A 27,987-nucleotide genomic window follows, 5' to 3' on the forward strand; every position below is an offset into this window, starting at 1 on the left:
TCATATGGAATATTTTTTATTTCAACGTCAAAATATACACCACTAGAGATCTGAATTTTTCCGTTTGTTTGGAAAAAAAATCATTTCGATATCAATAAATTGATTTTTAGTACATCTATACATGTGTACTACAAAATGAACATGATGAAAAAAGGGAATCAAGCTCATGATTTTAAAAGCAACAAGTTGAAAATGTTTATCTGTTAATAAACTATTCTCACTGTAAACAGAAGTTTTTAGTTTGCTTTAGAAACGAGGTACCTCTCTATTTCATTCATTAATCCTCTTCAGGCATTTCTGTACATAAGGCAGCACGCCGCTATTTAAATTGGTACATCCTTTCAAGTTTTTACACTCAATGATTTGTGAAGGGTGCATCAATACAGACAAAAGGAATAGCTATAGAAAGATATAGTTTCTGAAAATCTTTAATCAATGAATAATTCAACTCTTAAAAACATTAAAGATGTTCAGTACCCAAAAAAAATATGTGTATGTAAAAAAATAGATTAAAAAAAATTCATAAATTTCAAAAAAATTTATGAAAATTTAATAGATTCCAATCATCAACACATAGCAGGCTATGTGAATGTCTTTAGAAAATGATTCACCAATGTCCCCTGACTAGTGGTCTTATACTAAATAAGTTGAATACTAAAATTCTCCAAGATAAACCTCTAAAATACTAATTGGATTCAATAGTCCCTAGGACTGCATAAACTGTCCTTGGACAATTTCATAGAAATAAAGCAAAGAGCGTAAATCAGAATCAGAGAACAAATTCAACCCACTGGAGTATTTGTATATGTACAGAATGTAATGAGATTCTATAAAAACCAGTGTTCAAATGCACATGGAGACTGACTATGCTGCATTCTAACAAAGGCCTCTTAAACATCAGACTGTAAGCGGCATTACAGATTCCCACGTTCAGCCTGGTCCAACTCGATAGCTTCAAACAAGGACTTGAAATTTCCAGCACCGAAACCCTAAACCAGACAAAGTCAATTATAAATATATATGTTTATCCAATTGAAAAATTTTCTCATAACCATCGGCTATAAACTTCAAAGAACATTCATAATTTGACCGAAACAATAAGTATTAACTACTTTAAATTTAATTTGATGACCCTAGTTGGCCTTTGACCTTGAATATGACTCTGACCTGGTGATTGTGTCTCTGGATGACCTCAAGGAAAAGTGTTGGTCTGTCCTGCATGATTTTGGTGAAGATCTGCAGCAGGTAGCCATCGTCATCATAGTCAATCAGGATGTGAAGTTTCTGAATCTGTAAAAGTCATCCAACATGTAAACATAGTATCAGACAGTCCTACCTGTAAAATTAGCATCAGACAGTCCTACCTGTAAACTTAGCATCAAAGATAGTCCTACATGTAAACTTAGCATCAAAGACAGTCCTACATGTAAACTTAGCATCAATCAGTCCTACATGTAATCTTAGTATCAAAGACAGTCCTAAATGTAAACTCACTATAACAGATAGTCCTACCTGTAAACTTAGAATAAAAGACTGTTATACCTGTAAACTCACTTTAAAAGACAGTCTTACCTGTAAACTCTTTAAAAAAACAGGCCTACCTGTTAACTCATTAATAACTACATGTACTTGTAAACTTAATTATGCGTTATGAAAGAAAATCATATTTGTAAACTCTAAGTTATGCATTATAAAAGACAGTTGTAACTGTGTACTCTGTCACACATTATGATTCACTTTGAAATCAAAAACATGGGAGACTTATTGTCTAATAGTACAACCTAATCAATGTATTACATATGTGTCATAGCTTCAAGGAGTTTAATTGCCCTTGAAATTTCATAGTGTGACAAACGATTAAGGTGCAACACATGGTGACAGATTTCTGATCATCCCTGCATTAAACCCCTAATGCTGCCAAATTAACTTCACAGGGTCAGGATGTAAAGAGAATTTAGAAAATTAAATTCAATAATGACTGTGAAAATCTGAGAACTTACAATTGTTCTGATCTGTTTGCAATTAACTGTCATCAAGCAGTTAGAAAAAATTACTCCAGAGTGTGTAGGTGTAATTCAATAGGTCTTAAAAATTACCATCTGCTTTTGACAAGGGTCTTTCTAATAAATTATGAAAATCATTTAATGTGTCTAAATAATACCCTTAAACTCTTTTAAATTCTTCTTATACACAACAAATGCTGTCATCAAAGGAGTCTAGTAAAAGGCAGAGTAGTTGTGATGGTAATTAGGAAAGTACAGAATGGAGTATAACAACTATACGGAACAGACATAACACAAAAATTACACTCATTGATATTATCAAGGTGAAGGTCAGGAAGAAGCTGGTCCCATGAGTTTAAAACTACATGTGTAAAAAACCAACTTTGTCTTGAAATGTTATTGTCCTTATAACAAACCTTGTCCAAGTCTTCGGTAACTTTTACTTTGGACTTCTTTAACCTCTCTCTCAGGTTTTTGTAGTAAGTGCTGGGGATTTCCAAAAATTGAAGGCCTCTTTCTCGTAGAAGTGAAACCTTAAATAATATATGATCCATGTGGTCACACAACACCTATGAAATTTTTAAAATCAATTCTTCATTGATATTAAAAGTCAATTCTTTAACATTAAGAAAAGTATAATACATGTAGCACTTGTTTTCTTTCCATAACAGAAAATGAAGATCCTACTAAACAATAATAAAATCTAATTTATAGATTTCAAATTTTTTTGGGGGCAATTGGATGAGAAGTATTGATCAATCTCTAGAGAAAGGTGGACTGGCATAGTCTTCATCTATATCCTCATTACAAACTTGTCCTTCATATTTCTAAAAAATGTGTTAAAGGCTTAAATGCTAAAAGGTATGTGCTTCAACCAATGTTTTTGACTCTATCAGAATTAACATAACATTCATTTATTTCACACAAAAAATGAATGCATGCATCTGCAAGAAGGTATGCATACACCATGGAAATCAACTCTCTCTCATTGTCTTTTTATGATTTTCTTTTGTTCAATCATAAAAGAAATTTCAAATATTCATTTGTTTAATATCTTTAGCATTGCTAATTATCTACATGTAAATTTCCATTTTTTTCATACTTTCAAATCTGTCAAATAGAGAATTCACATGATTTAAACCTGGGACAGAAAGCATGGTAAATAAATGTTGATAACCTTGTGTCAGCTGCATGATTTTGTCTTAGAGTCACAAAGATAACAGGTCTGTCACATACATCTTGTCTAACTGAGTCAAACCATCAATCAAAGTGTCTACCCTGGTCAGACATTTCCTTTGTTTATAGAATCAAAATATATTAGACCGTGAAGGGCAGAGGATTGAGGCAAGGCCTGTTTACTTCTCTATAGTAGAGGTGTGAAAGTACATTTATATTGTATCACAGTGAGGGTTGGTGTTGCATGGTGCTATAATTTTTACCAAAGTCTACTTGATATGGTCTTTGTGTGCTTTTAAATACAGCAAAGATATTTTTAAAATACATGTACAAGAATTAATCTGATATATTATGATTGGTCATTACTGTTTGGATGATGTCATTGGTATTCATGGCGATGTGTTGAACTCCGGCTCCACCATAGTAATCCACAAATTCCTGGAAAGTAAAGAGTAAATGTGCCAAGAAACATAACTCTTGATTTTACTTAACAACTGTTTTTTCAGCATAGCAGTAGATCTATGATCATCATAATTATATCATAACCTATCATACTCTTGAATAAATATCCCAGTCATCAGCCACAGTAAAAGTCTTCCACTATTCTCTTCTATACAAGTGCATTGTTTTAAGCCCTAAACAGAGTAAGGTACCTGTATCTGACTTTTCCGTTTTCCTGGTGCCGGCTCGTTTATTGGCATCTTAATGGTTTCTTCAAAGTTAGTAACCACGATGGAGCGAAGCGCAGAGTACTCCGTGTGGATTTGTGAGTCATCCACGGACCAGAAACGATGAAACATCAGGTTCTTCTCATACCTATGTACAAACTTCATCATTAACTAAACATCAAAATTGAAAAACTATCGGACCATAATTTAATGCAAAAATAATAAGTGTTGATCGAAAAGAACACTATGATTAGGAAATTGTAGTTGACTTGTTATGTCAGAAGAACTGAACAGTTGAGGCACTCACCAGTCAGCAATACTGGTCATTTCATTGTCTGGCTGGTTCCCCACAACGTGGTCAATAAATTGAAGATTTGGTTTGGGTCTACAATCATAGGAAACAGTTTTACATCATCACATCTTAAAAAATCTTGTGTCACAGCAATACATTTACTCAGAAGTCTACATTTTATCATTAAGTTTGTTAAACTTTTATGAAATTCAACGAAGTTTTATAAAACTGTGGGCACATTTTGTGCCGCCAAACTGAAAACTTACAATATCCAACAATTCAGAAAAAGTGTTTATAAGCCTGTGAACCAATATAGCATACTGAATTTCTTTATTAGAATACATTGTACGCACAACAGTTCAACAAGGGGGTCTTTGAATGTTGAAGCCCTGTATCCAGGTAGGAACAAGCCTTTGTATCCAGACCGGTCAATCAGTGTGTGTGTTGTGTCTCCGTATGTCTTTATCATAGCCATTTTGACGGTTCCACTATCATCAGACTCTTCCCATGGCTCCTTCACAACTATAGCTCCTTTAGCCACTGCTCTCTAGTTACAGAATTGAAATGGTGAGGAATAAAGGTCACATGTAAGTTGTTTTTTTTTTTTTTTAAAGAAAGCTGAACAAGTAAGTGTTTTATTACAGTAAATTAAAATATCATTTATGTGCATGCTTCCATAGTAAACTAGCATAGCTGATTCTTGGTAGAAAACTCATTTCTAAGTTTTAAGCACTTTAAGTAGTTTCTAACTGACCTTGAAGATAGCTTGTAAATCCTCCACTTCAAATGCAATGTCCTTGACCCCATCACCATGTTTTACAAGGTGTTCTCCTATCTCTGAAGAAAATGGGAATTATTGATATTGTGCCATAGAGCCTGTGTTGATATTTATATTCACATAAACAAGTAAAAAGTGCTTTGAATACCCTGTGTGGCATTTGCATACAATTGTAAATGTGAAAGACTAGTGAGTCCTTGTGCTGGTCAGATGAGTTATAAATTAACTTCTAAATACAATGAACATTTATTACGATTTGCTGTTGTTCAGTACTTATGTGATAAGTGCATAAAATTTCATTTCAATATGCCACTCATTCGCATAAGAATGAACTTTGAAGCACCTTAAAAATATGATATTGTAAAAGTGTGAAATTATCTACCTGATAGTTGAAGCACCTTAAAAATATGATATTGTAAAAGTGTGATATTATCCACCTCATAGTTTTATACAAATGTACCTTAACTTTCTTTTAACTTAGAAATAAATCTTTGCATCAGTGGTTTTTTTTTTACCAAATGCAAAGGAATTGTTTTTGTAATTTTTCATTTTCTGAACAAAAAAAAGTTATTAACTGATGAATGTACAAGAACATGACCTCTGCCTGACCTTTAGGGTTGTCTGGTTCCAGGGCGGACTGGAAGTTGAAGATCATCTTGTTCTGTTTGACTGCATGGGACACCACTTGTCTGCTGCCCGTCTCCAGTCCTTTGTAGGCAAAAGGTTCAAAACCGACCCGAGTGCAGTAGTAGGAGGCTGCCTGTAGCAAGAAACAGCCATGACATTTTGAGCCATTTATTTAAGGCTGTGGACTCTTCTTACAATGTAACTACAATAACTACAAGTATCTATAAAGTTCTGCATCCCCTGACTCGTACTCCAAAGTAAAGATAACACAGGAGAGCTGACCATATCATGTATCTTGCTTATGAATGTACAGTCTTCGAAGGATATAAAAATATAAAAAATAAGAATGGATACTACCTAATTAAAGTTTTTATATTAAAGTTTTTATCATTAATCTAGAATTGTGTAATTATATCAAAATCATTCCAATCATTAAGAAAATTATATGTGCAATACAAATTGGATTAACAGAAATATTCAGCTCCCAGTAATTCAAGCATTCCTCATTTAAACAATTTTGTTATTTTTAGAGCCACATAAATTTACGTCTCATTTTGAAATTCCAATGTCGTGCAAATAAATGTAGGAGAATTAGGTCGTTTGTATCATCATTCATAAAACTATTTTGCTAACAGCCAACATTGCACTGACATACCACCAGTGATGGCGATATAAAAAATAATTAAAATTAAACATTTCAGGCCATGACACCATTACAAATATAATGAAAGTAGGGTGAATCAAACATACTGTGTCTGTATGGCCATGACTGATCAAAATTCAGGTGACGGGTCACTTGGGGAGCTCCAGCACAGACATGCAGGCAATGTAATATGCAAATTAGCCTACAGGTTAACCTCTTAACATAATTCATTCTTAATATTGTTTTCTTCTCTGCATAAAATGCAAATAAATAAGCCCTACTTTCTCTTACACCTTTTATAATACAAATCAACTGAAATATAATTCCATGTAAAGAAACATTTATCATATATCGTCAGAGGCCCTAAATTTGTTTTGCCCAGTCCTAGACTTGTGTCACTTCTGTTTTCCTCGTGTATCTCACAAGATTTAGTCTGAGGTTGATGAAAAAATATTAACAAGAGATGTTTAATTTGTAAAACACTTATGCCCCCCTCCTTTGGAAACATCCACAAAGAAAATTAACGTAAACTGCAAATAACTGGAATTTTTCTATGTCCAAGGGCCATAACTCTGTCGAAAATTGCTTCATCATACCCAATATCGAACTTGACCTAGTTATTATCATGATAAACCTGTATACAAAATTTCATTCCAATATGTTGATTCTCTGCAAAGAAAATGAACAGAAACTGTAATAATTGGAATTTTTCTACGTCCAAGGGCCATAACTCTGTTGAAAATTGCTCGATCGTACCCAGTATCGAACTTGACCTATATATTATCATGATAAACCTGTAATACAAATTTCATTCCAATATGTTGATCCTCTGCGAAGAAAATGAGCGGAAACTGCAAATAACTGGAATTTTTCTACGTCCAAGGGCCATAACTCTGTCGGAAATTGCTCGATCGTACTCAGTATCAAGCTTGACCTAGATATTATTATGAAAAAGCTGTAAACCAAATTTCATTCCAATATGTTGATCCTCTGCGAAGAAAATGAGCGGAAACTGCAAATAACTGGAATTTTTCTAAGTCCAAGGGCCATAACTCTGACGAAAATTGCTCAATTGTACCCAATATCAAACCGGTATACCAAATTTCATTTCAATATGTTCATCCTCTGCGAAGAAAATGAATGAAAACTGTTAGTGGACCGACCGACCGATCAACCGACCGACAGACCAACTGACCGACCAACCGACAGTCAGCAGCAAAGCAATATGCCCTCCCTTCTTTGAAGGGGGGCATAATTAATGTAATGTAAAGTCATAAGAATAAACATATGCATGTTTTTTGATTTAGTGTAATATATTTAACCATGCACCTAATGTGGAACATATTCTTATACATGTAGTAACTTGTGAGCATCTGAGGATATTTGCTGTTAGTGCTGACTAAATAACATACATAATCATTCTTGCTAGCTTTTCGTGAGATTCTGGGTTTATTTCAGGATCAAGGATCAAATTCTAATTTTAATCACATATTTTAAAAATTTTGGTTTTCCTTTCTAACTTACCTGCTTGGCATTTCCAACCCAGAAAGTGAGATGATCAAAGCAGACGAATCGCCCAGACTCTGGCTGCAATATAATAATATTTCAAAAATGTTGAAAAAGGTACATCTAATTTAAATCAATGATAATCAGACAATGTTCTACAAATCCCCCTTCAGTGCAATGTGTCACTGCATTGACAACAATCACTTAGAATATTAATGGAATATCTGTATACCATGGATTATATATTTTGACTTACTGTCAATACTGATCTAAAGTTATTCAAAAATGTAAACTCTCTCTCTCTCTCTCTCTCTCTCTCTCTCTCTCTCTCTTTCTCTGTGTGTGCATTTCAGAATTATTGCAACCCCCGTTACCCGATTAAACGTCCACGTTGACTCGTGTTTCGTGTTTATAAAACATTCAGTATTATTGCAGAATAAAGTAGCTCACCTTTGGTCCTTTATTGGTATACGTAGTCTGAAAAAAATACAAGAAAAAATATCAAATAAACTGATGTCACCAGTAAACTACAGAAATTACCAGAAAATTTAACAAAACAACTACCATTTTGTCCTTGTAAACTGTGTTTGAAGGTGTGTTTGTAACGGCGATCTTGATTGGACAATGCAAGACCAATAAGCTGTTTAAATCGCAAGCACACCTCTCCTAAACAAAACTCCCTCTAACCAGACGGTGTAAAATGCTGAAAATCATTTGCAAATACCAATTTAATCTCGAAATATGCCTCTGTTTCTCATAAAATCTTGTAATTAATAAAACATATCATCTCAAGGATAATTTGATTCATTGGCCATAATATCTCTCTATATGAAATCTTGGACAGTGCATCGATCGATCAGTACTACATGCAAAAAAAAAAAGGGAAATCTGTCAATGTGACAGCAAATCGGGGTATTTTTTCAGTTTGTGTGATCAGTATCGATCCATAATTAATGCATTAATAAATTTAATTGTTAACCCTGAACTGATAAACACTACCTATACATAGAAATGGAGTACTCTATATATGCAATATTTTACAAAAAAAAAAAAAAAAAAAAAAAAAAACACCACAAAAAACACCCCCCCCCCCCAAAAAAAACAACAAACAAACAAATATCTAAGTTCAACCAGAGACATAAATATCATTCATGTCTCTGGTTCAATTATTCAATGAACCGGTGGTATTTTTTTTTTCATAAATTAAATTTAATACAATATTAATTAATGTGGATAAAAGTACATTTTAATGTAGAATTTTCAAAATAAGCAATATTTGACCAAAATTATGCTTAAAAAAGTTTTGGGGTGGTAAAAATTACAAAAGGTCCAGCAGGATTCGAAATCGTGACTAAACCATAGTGCGCTACGCCGTTAGGTACTATGACAAGTTTGGAAAAGAATATAAAAAGAATACAAAATATAAAATTATACTTAATTAAGAACTAAACATAATGGTTTATGTATTATCAGGTAACACATGTTCATAAACGGCTGTATGATTCCAAAACTGTATGCTTTTAACGAATCCAAGACATTGAGTAAGACAATATATTTTGTCTTAGAAAAATAATACTCTCTAAATTGCGGGCTAGCAAAGTATTTGCTCGTCTTATCACGAGTTTTGCGAGTGCAAAGCTGTATATATGCTTTTAACCAATTCAATACAATATATAGTAAGACAATATATTTTGTCTAAGAGCAATAATATTTTCTAAATTGCGAGCTAGTAGAGTATATTTACTCATCTTGTTTTGTATATTAAATAAATAAATAATTATTTCAAATTCTGGTCAAATTCTTTTTTCTGTTTTTATTATTTACAATGTTTAAAATTGCATTTCTAATGATCAAATAAAATTTGAGAGTCATCCGGCCGTAGACTCGGTTATGAGCAAGATACAGGGCTCACAATTCTTTGTCATGTAAACAAGGCTCGTGCCCTGTTTTTGTTTACATAGGGTCAATAAACATTAAACAAACTTTTAACAGCTTATTTGTCTATATTTTTTTTATTTTAAGCACAGAAAAACAGTTTCTTACGTTTAACCGATTCATTTTAGGTCTAAACATGGAATTTTCACTTCATCGTTCAAAATGTAAACAAACGCGATGTTTACATAGCAAAGAAACTCGCTTATAACTCAACAAATGGCACTAAAATTTCGGTTGCCTATTAAAAATGCCTTACTGAAGCATTGTAAATATTAAAATCAGAAAAATAATTTTTGACCAAAATCGTGACCATGCCCCTTTAAGGTATAGCAAAGTTCCTTAGGACTTCTTATAACCAGAAACAAAAAATAAATAACGAGTAAATTATTTATGTCCATGCTATAACCAAGTTTAACTGTGTATCGAAACAAATTACTCCTTATTATATTAACTGCTAGAGCCAAAAATCAGTTGATGAAGATGAATGTTTCGATTTTAATGTACATTTAATTCTGCATAAGGTATGCATTGTGCATGTCAATATTTATTTTGATCCAAACCATGCTAAAACTGTGGCAAAAATTACACAAATAAGAGCGTGGAGCATTCATTGGTGTTTCTGCACTAATTTTCGACTCTCGTGTAAATCATTGGACGACTTACAAGGACCATTATTTTCTGTATGCTTACATCTTTGCCCCTTGTTTGCTTAGTTTAAAAAAAAATAGAAAAACAGGGCAATTTGCTGTTACAGTAAAATAATGAGCATATAATTGATGTTCGATTGTATTGAAGAACTCCAGTCCGACTAGACAGCCCCTACTATATTTCACATCGTTGTAGGTCCCTAGTTAGACAATTTTAACCAAGATTGAATTTGACCTTTACACTTTATGTTTGCCTTCGTGGCCTTCTGAACTGCAGGAATAGAATATACTAAACGTAGGTGAACTGGAGGGACAAGTATTTGTTCATTAATCATTACTGCCTATATATTCCGTCCACAAAATGCCATGTTGACCATGCAATAATTTAAGATATTTCTGATCTACATTGATCAAAAACAAATATTGCAGAGCTTACCGACTGGGACGAGATACATGCATCATCAGGAGGCCATCATCATGTACAGATCCAAATTTAAGTTTTTTCCATTAGAAAGGGGAGGGGGTATACTGAATACGAATAATTTCTTTCAAATCATATAAAATCATGTTTAAAATCAATTTTACATAAAATTGTGTCATATTATGATTCAATAACAATCATGTGATATGAAACTGAATGATACGATATTGTTTATATAATATTCATATTGAACCATACAATACAATACAATATTGTATTACATGATCGTATGACCAGGTAGGAAATGATAAACAGAATGAGCCTTACATTAATCAGCAAAGTAAAAAACAACTAGTCTGTTTACAAGATTTTATTGTAATACTGGGGAGATTAACTATTGTTCTCAAATTTGAAACATCAACAGGTGACCTGATTCACAACAACAAACAAACACTGGCAACACATGCATGACAAAATGATCTGTTAATGAACACATACCTGTACTTTAAAAGATGAAAGACAATGTCAATAAAACAGGATCTAAAGTACATATGTAAATATATCATATTTAATATAATATATCATATCAAACAAGAGCTAAGTACTCTGTCTAAAAAATATTCACATGAATACAAGCATTTTATTTCATGATTTTGTAATTTAACTAATACCTATTAATATATTTAAGCTAAAACAAACCAGATAATTTAATCTATCTATTGAACTTTTACCTTTGATCTAGTGCAACCATAAATCTATGAGGAAGAGACATTGAAAAACAACTGCTCTATGGACAAAAAACAATGAACTATTCAATAAATCTCCTCAAATGGTCCTAAAAACAATGCAGATTTTTCCCTATACATGTACATGTATACAGATTCCTATTCTCTTCCATTTCATTCTACGGCTGACTGTTCCTGTATATTATGAAGCTCAAAGTCAAGAAAGCTAAAGGAAATGTGCACAAACTCCATTAAAGCAAAATGAGGTGTATTTTTCATACTTTTATTTTGCTGCAAAAACCTGCTAGTATGATAAGTCTGCATGTAACTTAAACTTTTATGATAAAAAAAAATGAAAGAATCATAAATTTCATCAGAAGAAAGATTTCTCTTCTAAGGAATATATAGCAGATCAATTTTTGTACAGGACGACAATAATTCAAATTTCCTTCAATTAAGGCATCTTTACGACTTTTCCAATAAAAATATGGCTACCTGAACTTAAATCAAAGTACTGAAGTACTAACGGGAGTTGATTTCATCGATTATCATTCATTTTAAAATCAATTTATCTTGCCTGGCAATTAGTTTCTAGTTTGTATCTGAATTACGCACTTTTTTATAATATGAATTTTTAGACTTTTCCGACAAGAATTTCGAGAAATCCCATGTGAATCATGTTGTGTAATATATAAAGATAGATTTCAACTACTAGTATGTATTAGTTATCGAAACAATTCTATTGTATGGATTCAAGCACTATTGATATCGAACTCTAGTCTCGTTTAACTAGACGCTTGGCTGTCTCCGTCAATATCCGACAAGCAAGAGAGCCCCCTCTCTGCTTGTCGCAAATTTACGGAGACGGCCAAGCGTCTGGTTGAACGAGACTATATTAACTCTGACGAAGAATTCATGGGACTACAAAAATATCTAAATTGTTCATAGTGTATAAAATTTGACTATTTTCAAAGTTTTTATAGATAAGTTTCCTTGAAAAACAATGCTTCAGCATACATTACATCAAATTTTTTTCTATTATTTTCAAGAACTTAGTTTTGTCAGCAGTGATGATTTATGCTTAGGTCCAAACACTTTTTCACTTTTGGTTTGCCAGAGTTGATTAAAATCAACTTTAAAAAACCATGATATTTTTGGCAATTTAGTAGAAAATAACATTTTCGTAAAAACAAATTTCAAAATGAAAATTGCAGCTCATATTGCTTTAAAAAATAGTAACTGTATATGAAATGGATAAACACTTCATGAACACTTATACCATGAACACATGATGAAAATGTTTAACAATAATGCCCATCATACAGTAAAATATCAGAAACAAAATAACAAAGGTAAAGTTCAACAACTAAAATATGCATAACTAGCTCACCTCAAAACAGTTACTCGGTAATTAGCCATAGACTAAAGTTCAAGGTTAACATTCATTCAAACGTTCGGACTAATTACGAAATTCTTAGTATTAATAATTGTAGCTGTAAAAATGGCAAGGCAGTAGCACTGGATTACACAAATATGTAGAATTTACAACAGTTAAACAAAACGATACAAAACAAACATCTATACAACCAATAAAGATCAAATATCATTCATATAGAGACACTTCATCACATATCAACACAGTCTGTCTTAAAAATTCAAGGAATAACTAGATACCCTATTTCTTCCCCAATCACTCAATACAGTAAAACATGCTTATAAAAAAGTGCAGGGACGAGTGATTTTGCTTTGATATAAGCGTAATTTGTTATATCTGACATCTACAACATGCAATAGAGTCACGGGGAATGAAAATCACTTCGATATAATTGTCAATCTATTATAAGCATGTTTGCTATAACTGTGTTTTATCGATCATACACAGTTGTCAACACAGATCCTGAAGGAGTCTGCATAGTATTAGGTGTACATGTATACAGGTTTATTCTACTTCTTCCTATAGGTTGAACAGATATAGAGGGAGTCTGCCATATATACTGTTTTTACTTTAATTTATGTTTATTCTACTCTGTAGAACTGGTTCCCTCCAATATTATGAGTATGTCTTCAGGCAGATTTTAATGGGTTACACTGAAGGTTTATCCTAAACTGAAGGGTTTTCCTACACCATAGACCTAGTTCCCTCCTACATGTTGAACAGATTATCAGGCAGCCTTTTATGGGTATATACTGTAGTTTTATCCTACACTGTAGACCTAGTTCATGCCTACATGTTGAACAGATTATCAGGCAGCCTTTTATGGGTCTATACTGTAGGTTTATCCTACATTGTAGACCTAGTTCATGCCTACATGTTGAACAGATTATCAGGCAGCCTTTTATGGGTCTATACTGTAGGTTTATCCTACACCGTAGACCTAGTTCATGCCTACATGTTGAACAGATCATCGGGCAGCCTTTTTTCGTCTACCCCATCCATGTCCACAACAACCTTGTAGTTTAGTTTTTTCTCCTCAATGACATCCTCTTCAGTAAGTTCTGCTACTTTCTCCTTCGACTTCTTCTTGCTGGATTTAACTCCAGAGAATGTCAGGGATTCCTTGTCAAACTTTAACATCATAGTTCCTGTGGTTCCATCAAAGCGGTTCTTTACAACCTGCAAGAAATCAGATGAAAATTAGTGCTGCTGAAAAAGTGTCAAATAAACTAATTTCTAGTGTTGCAATTACTTTTACTTTGAAATTTCATGATAATCAATTCACTGATTTGAATTTTTACATAATTAAACATTAAGATTAGTTCAATGCCTTAAAAATAAGATACAGAAAGTTCAACAAAACTTTTTAAAATGTGTAATTATGATCGACTGTTTGAGCCTGACCTGGATATATTTTTTGGCAGTCGCTGCTGATAATCTCCTCGTCTGTAAAATCAGGACATTGTCCGCCTCCTGTGTGGCTTTAGCACTTCCATAGATAGAACTGATGGTGATTTCTTGATCAATGTTTTCCTGTAATCAAGTCAGTTAAACACCCTGTACTTTTTTACCATAGTGTATAGACAGTAATACATGTACTGTTAAATTCAAAACTTTTACTTCAATAGCCAGTTTTCAACATAAGAGACACAAATAATCAACCTCATTTTACACAATAATAGGATTAAAATGTAAAATATTAATATATTACTTAATTGTTTTAACCACCTGTTTTCAAAATACATGCACATGTAAGAAACACAGAAATTAAATATTATGAAAGTTTTAAAATTCACATATTCATGATAACCATTTAAATTCTGTCGAGTTTTAAAGAAGTGCATCTGTATGCTGAAAACTCATTACTGATACTCTTACCTTCCGGGGGTGTATTACTAGAGTCACATGGCAGTTAAAATTGGTAGCAAACTTCCTTAGTTCTCCAATAATATGATCCTGAATATCAAACTTATTAAAGTTGCTGTCATAGCCCGTCCCAATCATAAACTGCAGGTTGTCCAGAATGATGTGTTGTACATCATTTGTATACACGGCCCGTATCAACGTCTAAAACAAATTTATATGTATATCATTATCGCTAGTATTTTCAATGGCTTGATTCCAAATTGTTATAAAATAGCATTAAACTAGAAATCAGTGTGAAAACTGGTTTTTGAGATATATGGCATTATTGTAAGTTAACCTCTTAGCTCAACCATTATGTTGCCAAAAGACCTGGGATCAAACCCATGTGAAGCCAATATCTGTCTCTGTCTCTGTTACAGTATGAATCTTTAGAATTTGTAAAAAAAAAAAAACAACAAAAATTGAAAAAAACTCATAACTCAAAAAAAATACCTACTTCTTTGACAATTTCAAAATCTTCCTGTCCATGAAAAGTCATAAAATACAATGGCAGTTCTTTGAAGCGGTTGGCCCATGGAGTGAAATCCTCCAGAGAATCTTCAAATGACTTCCTGTAAAAATTTTGTTATTTAAAAAAACCTATCAGTCCCAAGAAGAGTCAAAAAATCATTCAATAAAAATCTTCAATTTGGTCAGGTGCTGGTCCATGCAAAATTCAAAGTCTCAAAATGATAACTGATACTTACACTGCAAATTGTTTCAGCAACATTTTCGCCATACGAATGTTATTTATCTCAAAACTCCCCCAAAGTGTATTAACCTGAAACGATAAATTTTCAAGTATTTTGTAATAGGTACATGTACTTGCATAGATATGGTAACTAGTTTATTTCTGTTAGTATAAACTAATACAGGGTCACCCATAAATCCAGAGTTGGATTATTAATTTCACTTTAAAACTTTAAAAACACTTACACCCTGCATACACAAATCCAGTGAGTACTCCCCAAGAAACGTTGTCTTTCCACAGCCAGTGGTTCCAGTGAAAAGGGTCAGCTCCCCGGGGCGCAGACCACGCAACAGATTGTTCATCTGGGCAAACCTTCTCCACTGGAAAATCATTATTAATCAGTACAATTTTTATCAAATATTTTTGGCATGCACAGCTAGCACAAATTTTAGACTTAATTAATTACTGGTATCCAATTTTGACATCCATTATTAGTCCCCTACCAGTTTCACTGATGGGGACTATAGCTTTCCTCTGTGTCCGTCAGTCCTTCCGTCCGTCTGTCTGTCCCACTCCAGTTTTCCACACTTTTTTTCATTATGCATTTGAAGAATAATATGAAATTTGTTGAACAGCTTCAAAATGTCAAACTACAGATCAAGTTTACACTTTTGTAGCGTCTGGTTGACATAATTTCAAGAAAAATAATTTTTTATATTCTAATTTTTTAATTTTCAGGTTTGTTATCGGGTTCGGTGTGCATTGAATAAACGAGGAAAGTATGTAGTCAGTAATAATATCGTGCATTACTTGTACCATTCCTTTTATTGTTTCTAACAAACAAATAAGTTCTGTAAAATAGTGTCAAGCATTGTGTTTTAAAGTTAATCGACAGGTTTTTTTTTTATTATTACAATTGGGTTAGTTATCGTGTTGGTCTGTTGATTCAGGGTACAGAAGACGGCAAGAAATGATATTCTGCATAACAGTGCATTGTTTTCACAAATTTCTACCAGCAAATACTTAATGGACTTGGCGAAATGACAGGAGATAAATTAAGAGTATTATTTTACCCATTTTTTATTTAATTTCTATATCAACTAAGTAGTTTGAATTTCCTCTGTTCTTTTATCTCTGATCAAAGCATAACATCTTGTTTACAATAGTTCTGAAATAGATGTACGCTTCCAAGTTTTTATAACATACTAACATGAACAATTGTTGCTAGATGATTGTTAACTTTATTGCAAACAAATCTACCTTGAAATATTTTTCCAACATATGTCTCAATTTGATTCAATCGTAAAAGAAAAACCAGAACTGACCTTGACGCCTGTCACCTGTTCCACATTCGCAAACTCAGCATACACCTCGCTCGTCAACCTGTCGAATCCCACAATGTTGTCCAGGTCGACAGGAACACTCTCCTTCAGAATTTCCTTTAATTTCTTCTTTTTCTGCAAGGCATCCAAAGGACCGGACACTTTGACAATTTCTGGCCTGAAACAAAGTACACTTATGCTTAAAATATAATCCTTAAAAAAAAAATACCTAAAAAATCAAAGATGGAATTTCTGAAAATTAATTATTTCATTCATTACAAACCTGACAATTGAACATCTATTTTTCCCAGCCAGTTTCTTGGCAAACAGTTTTGATGTGGCTCGAGTAGCATCATTTGCTCCAAGCCAAATGATAATATGTTTTACATGTTCCAAGGAATGTAAGCACTAGAAAACATATGTAAATACAAGTATGCAATATAATTCATTACAAAACAAATTTTTCTCTCCTAGATTCATATCCAATGAGAATTTTTCTCATATTTGATTAATACCATATGCAGTCAAACTTCATTATCTACAACTTGATGATTTGAGATATCTGAGATCTTGAAATTATAGGTGAAAATACAAGTAACAGCTACTGATACTTCTTTCTCTGTTTCAAATATCAGTTGTTATTGAGATACCCACTTTCAAAGTTTAACTGTATCTTTTATTAAAATTTGTAATTAATTAATGCGAGAATGATATTCATAGCAAAAACAGGTAAACAATTTCCACAACATAGCATGAGTAAGACAATTAGTACATGTACTTGTATTCATAATTTACCTCCAGTGGAAGTTCTGTCCCCTTAGGCACAGACAGCCCAAGCATGTCAGTTTCTTGTGTGATCGCCATAGCATCAAATTCTGAGGATGTAATAACAACCTTATCATATTTCTTGACATTTGCCTGGTAACCATGCCAACCAAATAGCTGCTGAAATCCAATCCTGAAGGAAAACAAGAAGAGTTATTTAAGTTATTTTCAGCATATGTATTAAAATTCTTTTTTCAATAATTAAAATATTTTTGGGTGTGTAAACAAAGAGTAAATATCAGCAGTTACTGTGGAGTGATTACAATATGTGATTGATCAATTTTGTTGTAAATCTCATCACTATCCCATACCAATGAACATAAACCTCCAATCATGCACAGTTTTTCTAACAAACCTTGGTTGGAAGCTCTTGACCACGTCAAACATGTGCCCCTCTTCCCCCTCCCCCTCCTCCCTGCCCCCAACCGAGTCTTGTTCTGGGGGTTTTACTGCATGCTGGAGAAACATGGTCCTCATCCCAACTGTTCGCTGGTCTGGGTTGACGTAAGGGAGATGGAGGGTTGGAAGATTGTTATCATCTGTCGTGTACATGACACCATGTCTGGCAAATGTTTCAGGTTTTAATCCCTGAAATGCATATACTTGTCCTTGAATTAAAATTAAAGTAACATTTCATCAACTATTGAATGTTTGATTTTGTTGCTTGCACAATCAAACTTGACAAACACCACTGTGACCATATCTGTTTACTACTTTTCATAATTAAATATAATGACTGTAAACAATAATTACCGATACTATTTATGGAACTTAAATTGATTTTATTCTTAATCTCACTCGTTGAACATTGGAAAAAGGAGAAATATGAAATGATATCATAATATAAATAAATGCAAGCTCAAGGAACCCAGCATGTTTAGTTGTTGCTACCTGACAGTGATAGAGATGAGTCATGGCTGTGAACTCCTCTTCATACATGGAGGTGATTGGTTCTTTGTTCTCTGTGTAATCCATGCCATGGTCACTGTAGTTACCCACTCTCTCAGATTCTTCTTTATTTCGAAAACACTCCGAGGTTTTTCTGTTAATAATATACATGTACATGTGTTTACAGTTCACAACAAATGAACATTGTTAAATAATGTAAAAACATTTATTTCAAGGAGGCTGATAAGATTGTTACATGTATAAATCTGCAATATCAAAACTCTTCATCTCTTAACATTATGTTAATAAACACCAACTCAAGTATATTTGCAACATTTCATGAAAATCTAATAACAAAATACAATTTCTTTTAAAAATCAAATTATTTTTATTTGTTTTGTATTGGTATTGAAAGAATTTCTTACAAGATATAAATAAATACATTGTTTTTTCACTAGATTGCACAAAAATATGTGCAGAGAAAACTAAAGTCAGCCACCTAAATACTTACAAGTCTGTGCATTTTGCATCAGACAAAACTTTCCTCCTTAGGCTTGACCACTCTCCATAATGATGACAAGTGGTACACACAAAGGAACCTAAAAATATGTTAAGTATATTTAATTTAAACATATTTATTGAGTAATCAAATGGATTAGGCAACGGGCAAAGCCTATATAAACCCTCTCCAAAGAACATTGCACATTTATAGCACAATTTGATGTTTTGCAATTAAATCAAAACAGGTAAATGCATTCACATCTCTATTTACCAGTAACCCAGAAAAAAATTTAAAAAAAAAAAAAGTTTCAACTCATAAAATAAATATACCCTGTACCTGTGTTATAGTTTATATACAAGTTCTTCTTCCCTGTCTGAGGACTTGATTGTGCAGCATGACAGTTGGCAATAAAATGAGTGTGACCTAATTCAAAGGATAATTTGTGGTTCATCAAGAAGTTTCTAATTGTATTTCTCATAGCAGTGTTCTTCCTTTTACTTCGACTACTTTCAGACTGGGTCTCCATTTCAGATGTATCCATGTTGCCTTCTTTTTCTTCTTGATCTTCATCGCTGTTTATTTGCACAGCTCCTTTTGCTCCATACTGATTGTCAGCAGTGCAGTAGAACCTGCATATATTCTTTGTAGATCTCAGCTGAAGAACAGCTGTGAGTCTTGAGTAAGTCAAACACTGCTGTGATGAAATTAACTGTTTGGGTCTCTGAATATAGCTGTTGGCAAACCTCAGCTGATGAACCAAGACAGCTTTATCTAGTTTTTTAGCAGAGCTCCAGATTCCCATTTCTGCATATACGTGTATGTGCACCTATGTGTCAAAAAATACTTCCTAAATAATGAAAATGTTCCATATTTTGGTTTCCTCAATCATTCATTTGGTCCATGCACATAGTAGTTAAGTTTTTATCATTAATGAGGCAAATCATATTATCTATGTGTATACACGTGAACGGAACCAATTCATTTTTATCAGTATTTTGCTTACGATTCAGGTAAGGATGGACTTCCTAACGCTCTTTAGGCAAAACGTTGAAATATAAACTTCTCATAATTCTCTACACATGGTCAATGTTCTGTAGTTACGATTGGGTCAATGCATGCAATGTTTTCCCTCGCATTTTATAGTGAAGGAAATGACACAAGGTCGATAAAATTAAAACCGGGATTGAAGAACTCCGTTTTCCGGATAAGAGAATGGGATCAGTGCTGTACAAAAACCATGTTGCATTATCTCATATTAGGAAAGGACATTTTTCACACTGAAATAAATAGTTTTTGTCTCTAATGAAGCAATTTTACTTGTTTACTTGTATTGAAATTCATAGAAAATAATTTTATAAAAGAAGATCCATTATTGTTACCAATATTTCATGATATATCCACTTTTTTCTCAATTTGTTGGCATGTACACTTTTCATTGAAATTCTTAATTACATGTATATGTACAGCGCTATGTAAAATGTGGAATTTGATCCCCGTAGTGGATCTTTTTATCATCTTCACAAGTCGGGGGTTTCTGATCCGCACCGCTTCTCAGCGGTGAGGATCAGAAACCCTTGTCTTGGGGAAGATGCCTTTTTAGTATCCACATGGTTTATATGAAGTAAACTAAAAATTTCTAAGTTGTTTTGCCTATGATTTAATGATTGAATATCAGGTAGTCAATATTCAAAAAGACTTCTCTAAATCAGCTCGTTTCCATATATCATTTTTAAAAATTGCCCCCACCCCCAATCCAATATCCTCCAGAATAGTATCCACATGGTTTATATGAAGTAAACTAAAAATTTTTAAGTTGTTTTGCCTATGATTTAATGATTGAATATCAGGTAGTCAATATTCAAAAAGACTTCTCTAAATCAGCTCGTTTCCATATATCATTTTTAAAAATTGCCCCCCACCCCCAATCCAATATTCTCCAGAATAGATACCCAATTGTGGCCCACTGCTTGAAAAAGAAAATACTGAGGCTTTGTTAACACAAGAGGCATGAAATTACTTAAAGAGGCGAATGGGCCACATGGTTCACCAGAGAAACAAATATGATTACTGTTAATGTATTACATTTGGCTAGGTATCCTTTCCAGAAATTTAGGCAGAAAGCCAATTCTGCTAAATCAACTACATTGCCAAATGCCATCCATATACGTATAAGAATAGGCACATTCTAAAATTGGCTGCTTCAGACCCCGCTTACAGAATAATCGTTCACACTAAATGTAATGCCATTACATTATGCATGGTGTCACATATGATTATATTTTGTACATATAATTTATCATATAATGTGATTAAAAATCAGATCCTTTGATCCGCTCACGTAGATTGCAAATAGAAAAACGAGGAGTAGATCGAGGATCTGATTTTAATCTGATTGAATTTATCATACAGTATGTTACATATACATCCAGTAGAAATTTACCAGATGATATATCAATTAAAATCATAAAAGCTACCAATAAGAGCACTTCCCTATTTATTAGAGAACAAATATTTGTAAAACAATAACATTTCTACATTCAGATTGCAAAGGACATCTACATGTATTTCATCGGCCTCGTCTTTTATTTACTGTCTTGTTTGGTTCATAACTACAAGTAAAAAACACATGATATCAATATCTAATGTAGCATTTCCTCTTGAAACTGTATCCTAGATCTTTTGTATGCAATGTAAAAATAATCTCACAGAAAACGAAAATCTAGGGTCTACAGAAACATGCGATAACTACCGGTACACACATAGTATGTGCGAGATACATGTGACATACTAAATATTAACATGTATCTCTGACCAGTGAAATACATGTACAAAAGATATCAAACAAACACAAGTACGGTACATACTCAAACAGTTCCTGAGCTCTCCTCTCAGCCTCTGACTGTTGGCTCTCAGCCTGTAAATACATGTATGTTGACATTAGTAAGGACAGGCAATAATTTTACTGTTGATACACTATTTCTATCTATTCAACATTCACAAAGACCTCTTCATGTTAAAACTGAGATAGAGAAAAATGTTCAAGAAAAAAAGTTTTAAATTCAATATCTTCAAAAAAATCTACATCTTTGATATATTATTAATTACACAATTTCAATTCTCAAGAAGGTCAGAAAACCAAGTCCTCTTGTAAAGCTATCACGTTATTAGTTATGTCATCCTGAATTCATGAAGTTATCAAAATGTCTTCGCACAACTTGTGTGTTAATTGATCTAAGATTTGTTTTGTTGTGTGCGTATTGTGATTGTGCATAGTGCATCCCATGTTTGTGATTTTTTGTTGAATATAAAAAGGTTTCGACATAGTTCGTTGGCTTTATGTTTCCATGTTGTAAAATTAAATAACTCAACCCTTTACCTCCAAAGCCTCTCTGAACCAATCCTCAACCTCCTTCCTCTGTGAAGGAACATGTGGCTGTAGATCGCTTCCCCCAATAATACGAGGAAGGCCATTGGACCCACAGTTCTGATTCTGAGTGAAAAGATTAATTAGTATTAATATAATTTACAAAAAAGGGAATTTATCGTCTATCAATATTTTTTTTATTAAATTTTAAAATCATATTTTCCTTACCTTTTTGAATTTCTTGAAGTTTTTGACTAGTTTTCCTTTCCATTTGATGTAGCCTTGAGGAGTGGTCTCCCCTGAAACTGTTGGTGCTGGTCGCACTGGTCGGGTAACCAAGTCAACAAATTTTGTCAGAATGCACCCTGATGGTAAATCTTTTTCATCTACATACTCTGACTTTATAGCTCCAGTCTACAATAGCAAACAACATTCTTTATAGAAAAAAACTTTGAGCTAGCCCTGACACAGTTTTCTGCTGTTTTTAATGCATAAATAATGCAGGTATATTCTATATGGTAACTAATTATGTATATATAGTAAATACACATACTGAACTACATATAAACTCACCCCTGGCTGTACTCTAGCACACAGAAAACCATCAGAATCTGGAGCCACAGGCAGGTTTTGAACATTTTCTCCTGCTTCATATTGCTACAGAGTAAATGCAGTACGATAAACAAACACATAAAAAAATCCCTATTAAAATTAAAAAATTCTCTTCAAATGAAATCTCATACATATTCTATCTAACCTCTTGAATTTCCTCTTTAACAATAGTATGGCCATTTTCTGAATTACTGGTTCCTCTTTGTCTGTTGGAGACTGCCTTTTCTGGTGATTTGGACTTCTCCGGGGATGTGCGGGAATTCTTTGTTGATTTCTTTGGTGATTTTTCAGGCGAGTCCACAGGCAGGCCTACATTAAATAGGTCCTCATCAGATCCAGCTTCCACTGACAAATTCCTGCTTTTTTTTCTGGGAGAGGATCTGGACTTGGATTCTTTGTTTTCTTTGGAGCCTTCTACGTCAAATAAATTTGTCTCCATATTGGTAGTTTTTGAACTTGACCCTCGCGACAGACTTGGCCTCACTTCAAAGAAGTCCTCTTCTTCATCCTCCTGTATCTGAGGTTGATTCCTGGACCTCTTTGAACTAGGCAATTCTTCTTCATCCGAGTCCTCTACAATAATTTTTCTTTTCTCTCTACCTTTTGCACTGGACGACACTTTTGATGGACTTGGTTTATCAGGACTGGGTTTTTTCAGAGATAGTCTAGATTCTTTCTTGGCCGTATTTTTGTGTTTTGAAGACCACTCCTCATTTTCCACATTTTTGACAATTTTCTTGTCCTTCTCTGTTTCATACACTGCACTGAATTCATCTGAATCATCCTGTAGTTCTACTTTGACTTTTGAGGCTGGGGCTCTCTGACCGTCTGACTTTCTGCTAGACTTACTTGGACCAGGACTTTGGAAATCATGATTCGTTTCTGTGGGCCTTTTTGGTGACACTCTCATGGACACTGGACTAGGGGACCTTCTTGGACTTTGTCTACAAGGAACCCGTTTATCAGGAGTAATCTTCTCTTTCTTGACCTGCCTTCCTAAACACTGTCCATCCATTGTGTCAGATAATGCTGTGTTCCTGAATGCCAAAAAAATGATCATTAAAAGGAAATCACGGTATCTAAAACATCATTTATAAAGCACAATGATGCTCACAGGAATTTTATTTTATATTCTCATATGATTATTTTATCACCTTGAAGCACTAGGTTCTAGGGTTTCCCGTTCGTTTGATTCTTTCATGGTTTCGTTTTCCGACATTAGCCTCGGAGCTGTGGAAATAGACCTTTTTGATTGATTCTTGGAGGATCTTGTTCTTGTCATATCCTGCATGGAGAAAGGATGGATTATCAAAGGATTTTACTAAACTTTCTAAAGAAATATGCCTATAGTACATGAATGTCTTGCTCTTTATTTGTAATGCAACATTTTGAAAATGATATGTTATCTTCTCGCAGGTCAGAGTTGACAGAAAAATATGGTGACAAGAGAAATAATTCTCTCTGAAAAATATTTACCAAATTTGAAGTTTAAAATTTCATTAAAATATCTTGAAAATATCTTGACCAGTCTCTTTTGAAACTTAGCTAAAAGCAAAATAAGTAAAAGTGAAGTAAAGTTCAAAGGAAAAGTCAAGGTCAAAAATTAGGAGAGAGTTGAATTGCTCTCGTTCATCAATATGTATCAAGCGAAAAAATCTTGGAAAAGTCTTCGAAACATACATTACTCTTGTTTATACATTTGGGGGTGGGGGGTGATAAAATCTCTTTTGGGATTTCTAAATCATAACACAGTGATTTTGCTTACATTTCTAGGTGGTTCTATTGTAGTCTCATCTATTTTACTAGGGTCATTCCTACTTTCAATCACAGGTGATCTAAAAATAAACAAAAAACAGGTACATACAATATTTATCATAACATAGCATATTCATGTAAAGCTTTGATGTAGCAGCAGAGTTCTGATGGTGGTACCTAGCCCCTGGTTCTGTGTTGTGAGCCAGTATGTCTGTCTGTGTGAGTGACTGGGACGGAATCTGTGGCTGCGGTATCTGACTCACTGCATTTGTAAAATGAAATACATGGCAACATAACCGCAAAACGGGCATGAAAAGGCATTAAACAATCTTGATCAATGAACATAATACTCACTAAATGGCACATCTGGGTTACAATGCTGTTCTGTGGAGCAATGGAGAACTGCAAACCCCAACTCTGCATCCTGAATCAAATGCTTCTTGTGTCTACAAGGGCAAAGACAAAACATTTTAATCACCCTAGGACAAACAGATTCTAAAGATTTAAAATTGCACTTTTTAGTAATTGCATGGCTATACTTTTTAATGTACTTGATGACTTGCGTGATCCAGTCCACATTCTGCTGTGAGAACCCCTGGGAAGCGTCGGAGGGGTCGCTCTGCATCACCACTGACCCTGGCTCCACCAACATCTCAAGGTCACCACTGGACGGGTCATCCATCAGAATTGGCAGTCCCCCTCCCATCTCCACTGTCAGACTCATCTTCTTGAACTTTAAATAACAATGATATTTGAGGGTACTTGAAACAAACAATATTTTCCCTCCAGAATCAAGAAAAATATTCAATCATTAAGTAAGGCATTAATTTTTGCAAGATTTTGCAGTAGGCTGTCAAGTTATAAAATAAACCCAACAAGACAACCACTCATACAGGTACATGTATTCAAACATTAAAGCCACATATAAGATATGAACAAATAATTTCTGACAGTTACCAGTCACTGCAAAGGAATGGGCATATTGGACATTTGAAACTCTCTTTAACAATCTTTATCACCTGTTTAGCACTGAGAAATATAAACTTCATTCCCTGGAATATTGTTGCTCGCTTCACATCTGGTTTAAATGAAACCTGGTCAGGGTTTATCTGTGTTTCAGATATATTTGGAAGAAACCTGAAAATGTTCAGTGATTAATATCATATTAATTGTTAAAAGTCATAAATAATCTATGCCATACTTGTACAACAGATTCTGTGTTTAAAATAATATGTACCATAAAAATGTAGTCACAATTCATTAACTTTTTATACACAGGTTGGGGAAAGAGAGAGCATATAAAATTATCAACTTACAAATCTGGATCTGGCATTGCAGCACCCTCCTTCGTGTTTTTCAAAACATTTTCCAGGTATGCTGGAGTTACAATATGCTTTTGTGAAACTAAAGCTGAGATGACCTGAAATATCAGAGATTTCCTTTCTCAAAAAGCACCAATTACAATACATATACTTGATACAATAAGCAAGTAAAAGAATAAGTTGTATTCAGCTTCTCTGATTTCATGTGAATACAATGTTTACCAAAATAATAAAGGAACAATTCATATTCTTTGTAACAATCTAAAAATAACCTTCACCTTGATAGTGACACTGAGGTTGTTCATCACCAACAGATGGCAGTCCGATCTCCACTCGTTGACCATGTGACCCCCTAATGAGGTCAGAAGTGTCCGCACCAGCTTCTTTGATGGATTATCCAGACAAGATGTGGAAATAATGAAGGGTTCATAAACCACCCTAATCCAACAAGGAAAATTAAAGCTCTAGCATAAATAAAATCCATAGATTAAACAAATAAACTTACCAAATACCACACAGCAATGAATAATTATAAAACACTGCAAATGTATTAATGTACGGATGTAAGAGGGCATTGTCACTTTCAAATTTTATTTTTCTATTTTCAAAATTCTTCCAGTGTTTACACTTTACAATATTTCCAATAGTCAACCAATATTTAAATGTCATTCACCATGTTATAAGTGAGATACAGTGCTCTCAATTCATTTAATAAGAAACTAGGCTGGCAAATAGATAAAATTTTCATAAGACAAAGCTTTTTACCAGTTTATTTAATGTTAATGTTTACTTAACTAAAAGTGGAACCTCTGTTTCACGCTTGTAACTCCATATCTGATATTTGGATACTCGTTGAACATTAGAAATACCCCAGTGAATCAATTTTGGAAAAATTTCATCTCAAACCGTGACCCTTTAATTTTGAAGTTGAATATGTAACACCAGTACAAATTTATTTCACAATTTGAAACGAGACATTATTCTTCGTCTTAAATGGTTTAAAATTCATATAACAACACCATGTGTTTATTTTCCGTATAGATTTGAAATTTGCACTCACAAGAAAGAAGACTTTGGCGATCCAAACATGATCTGGTCTCCATCACTGAGTAGTTTTTCTTCCCCATTATTCAATTTCACATTATTTAGCCATGTTCCAAATTTTGAGAGGTCAGTCAAAACAGCTACTGGTGTTCTATCTGGTTTTGTCTTTAAAACGATAAATAAATATCACAACAATTTGTAAGTACATTGTTAAAATTGTCTAAGCAGACATATGAACATCTGGTTTTGCATACCTTTAAGGAAAAAACAATTGTTGATTCAAATAAATTTATTTCGAGGGTTGTAACTTTAGGGATTGAAAATATTAAATTTGCACAACATTTCCACAATTAATTATATATCTTAACTTAGAATTTGATTAATAATTAATCTGGTAAATTTTGTTAATGAATGTCACTGAGTATAAATTGATTCAACCATTCATTGACATTTGACAGCATAATTATTACCGAAAATATGAACACAGATAATACAGTAGAAAAAATTTTAAGCAACAGTCGCAAATATAAACGAACTTACAATGTTATTTTCAAGATGAGACACTTTAATCTGCGCATGCTTTCGGCTGACAGCTTGATCCGAAGGAAGAAGAATCTCACAGTCCTTTCGGCCGACGATATAAACAGCATTTGACAGCAAATTGAAAGTTGAACCTATAAAACGAAATGAATAATATTCTTTAGTTTCAATAAAACAAATTAAAGCAGCGTGCCCCCGTTTCTCAATCTATTTATATGTAAAAACTATTAAAGTAAGATCCAGATATGCTACCTAATTCTGACAGTGGTTTTAAAAGCCACATAGCAAGATTTCTCTGCCAAAAATGAAAGTAGACATTTCCCGCGGGTTGATTTATGATAAATGTCGTAAATTTCTATAG

At 33.5% G+C, this 27,987-nt stretch overlaps 1 protein-coding gene across 1 annotated transcript; it reads right to left on the minus strand.

Annotated features, from left to right (window-relative positions):
* On the minus strand, window positions 1-27,972 carry LOC128190695 (uncharacterized). Its single transcript, XM_052862828.1, has 41 exons — window positions 27,879-27,972; window positions 27,627-27,760; window positions 27,103-27,251; window positions 26,321-26,480; window positions 26,037-26,140; window positions 25,740-25,857; window positions 25,260-25,453; window positions 25,075-25,166; window positions 24,898-24,982; window positions 24,731-24,800; window positions 24,120-24,250; window positions 23,111-24,002; window positions 22,927-23,010; window positions 22,582-22,767; window positions 22,366-22,479; window positions 21,854-21,903; window positions 21,580-21,598; window positions 19,326-19,815; window positions 18,999-19,086; window positions 18,491-18,641; window positions 17,955-18,187; window positions 17,570-17,732; window positions 17,058-17,182; window positions 16,778-16,952; window positions 15,698-15,832; window positions 15,469-15,542; window positions 15,219-15,333; window positions 14,735-14,923; window positions 14,261-14,389; window positions 13,850-14,035; window positions 8,144-8,170; window positions 7,712-7,774; window positions 5,527-5,677; window positions 4,894-4,976; window positions 4,493-4,686; window positions 4,155-4,232; window positions 3,833-3,995; window positions 3,546-3,617; window positions 2,420-2,536; window positions 1,168-1,290; window positions 1-989 (listed from the first exon to the last, which is right to left on the minus strand). Exons 1-41 carry the CDS (start codon window positions 27,907-27,909, stop codon window positions 915-917), a joined length of 6,012 nt encoding a protein of 2,003 aa, XP_052718788.1. The 5' UTR covers window positions 27,910-27,972; the 3' UTR covers window positions 1-914.
* Between the last annotated feature and the right edge of the window lie 15 nt (window positions 27,973-27,987).

This window comes from Crassostrea angulata, chromosome 6 (assembly GCF_025612915.1).
Source record: "Crassostrea angulata isolate pt1a10 chromosome 6, ASM2561291v2, whole genome shotgun sequence".
In the NCBI taxonomy this organism is placed as follows: domain Eukaryota; kingdom Metazoa; phylum Mollusca; class Bivalvia; order Ostreida; family Ostreidae; genus Magallana; species Magallana angulata.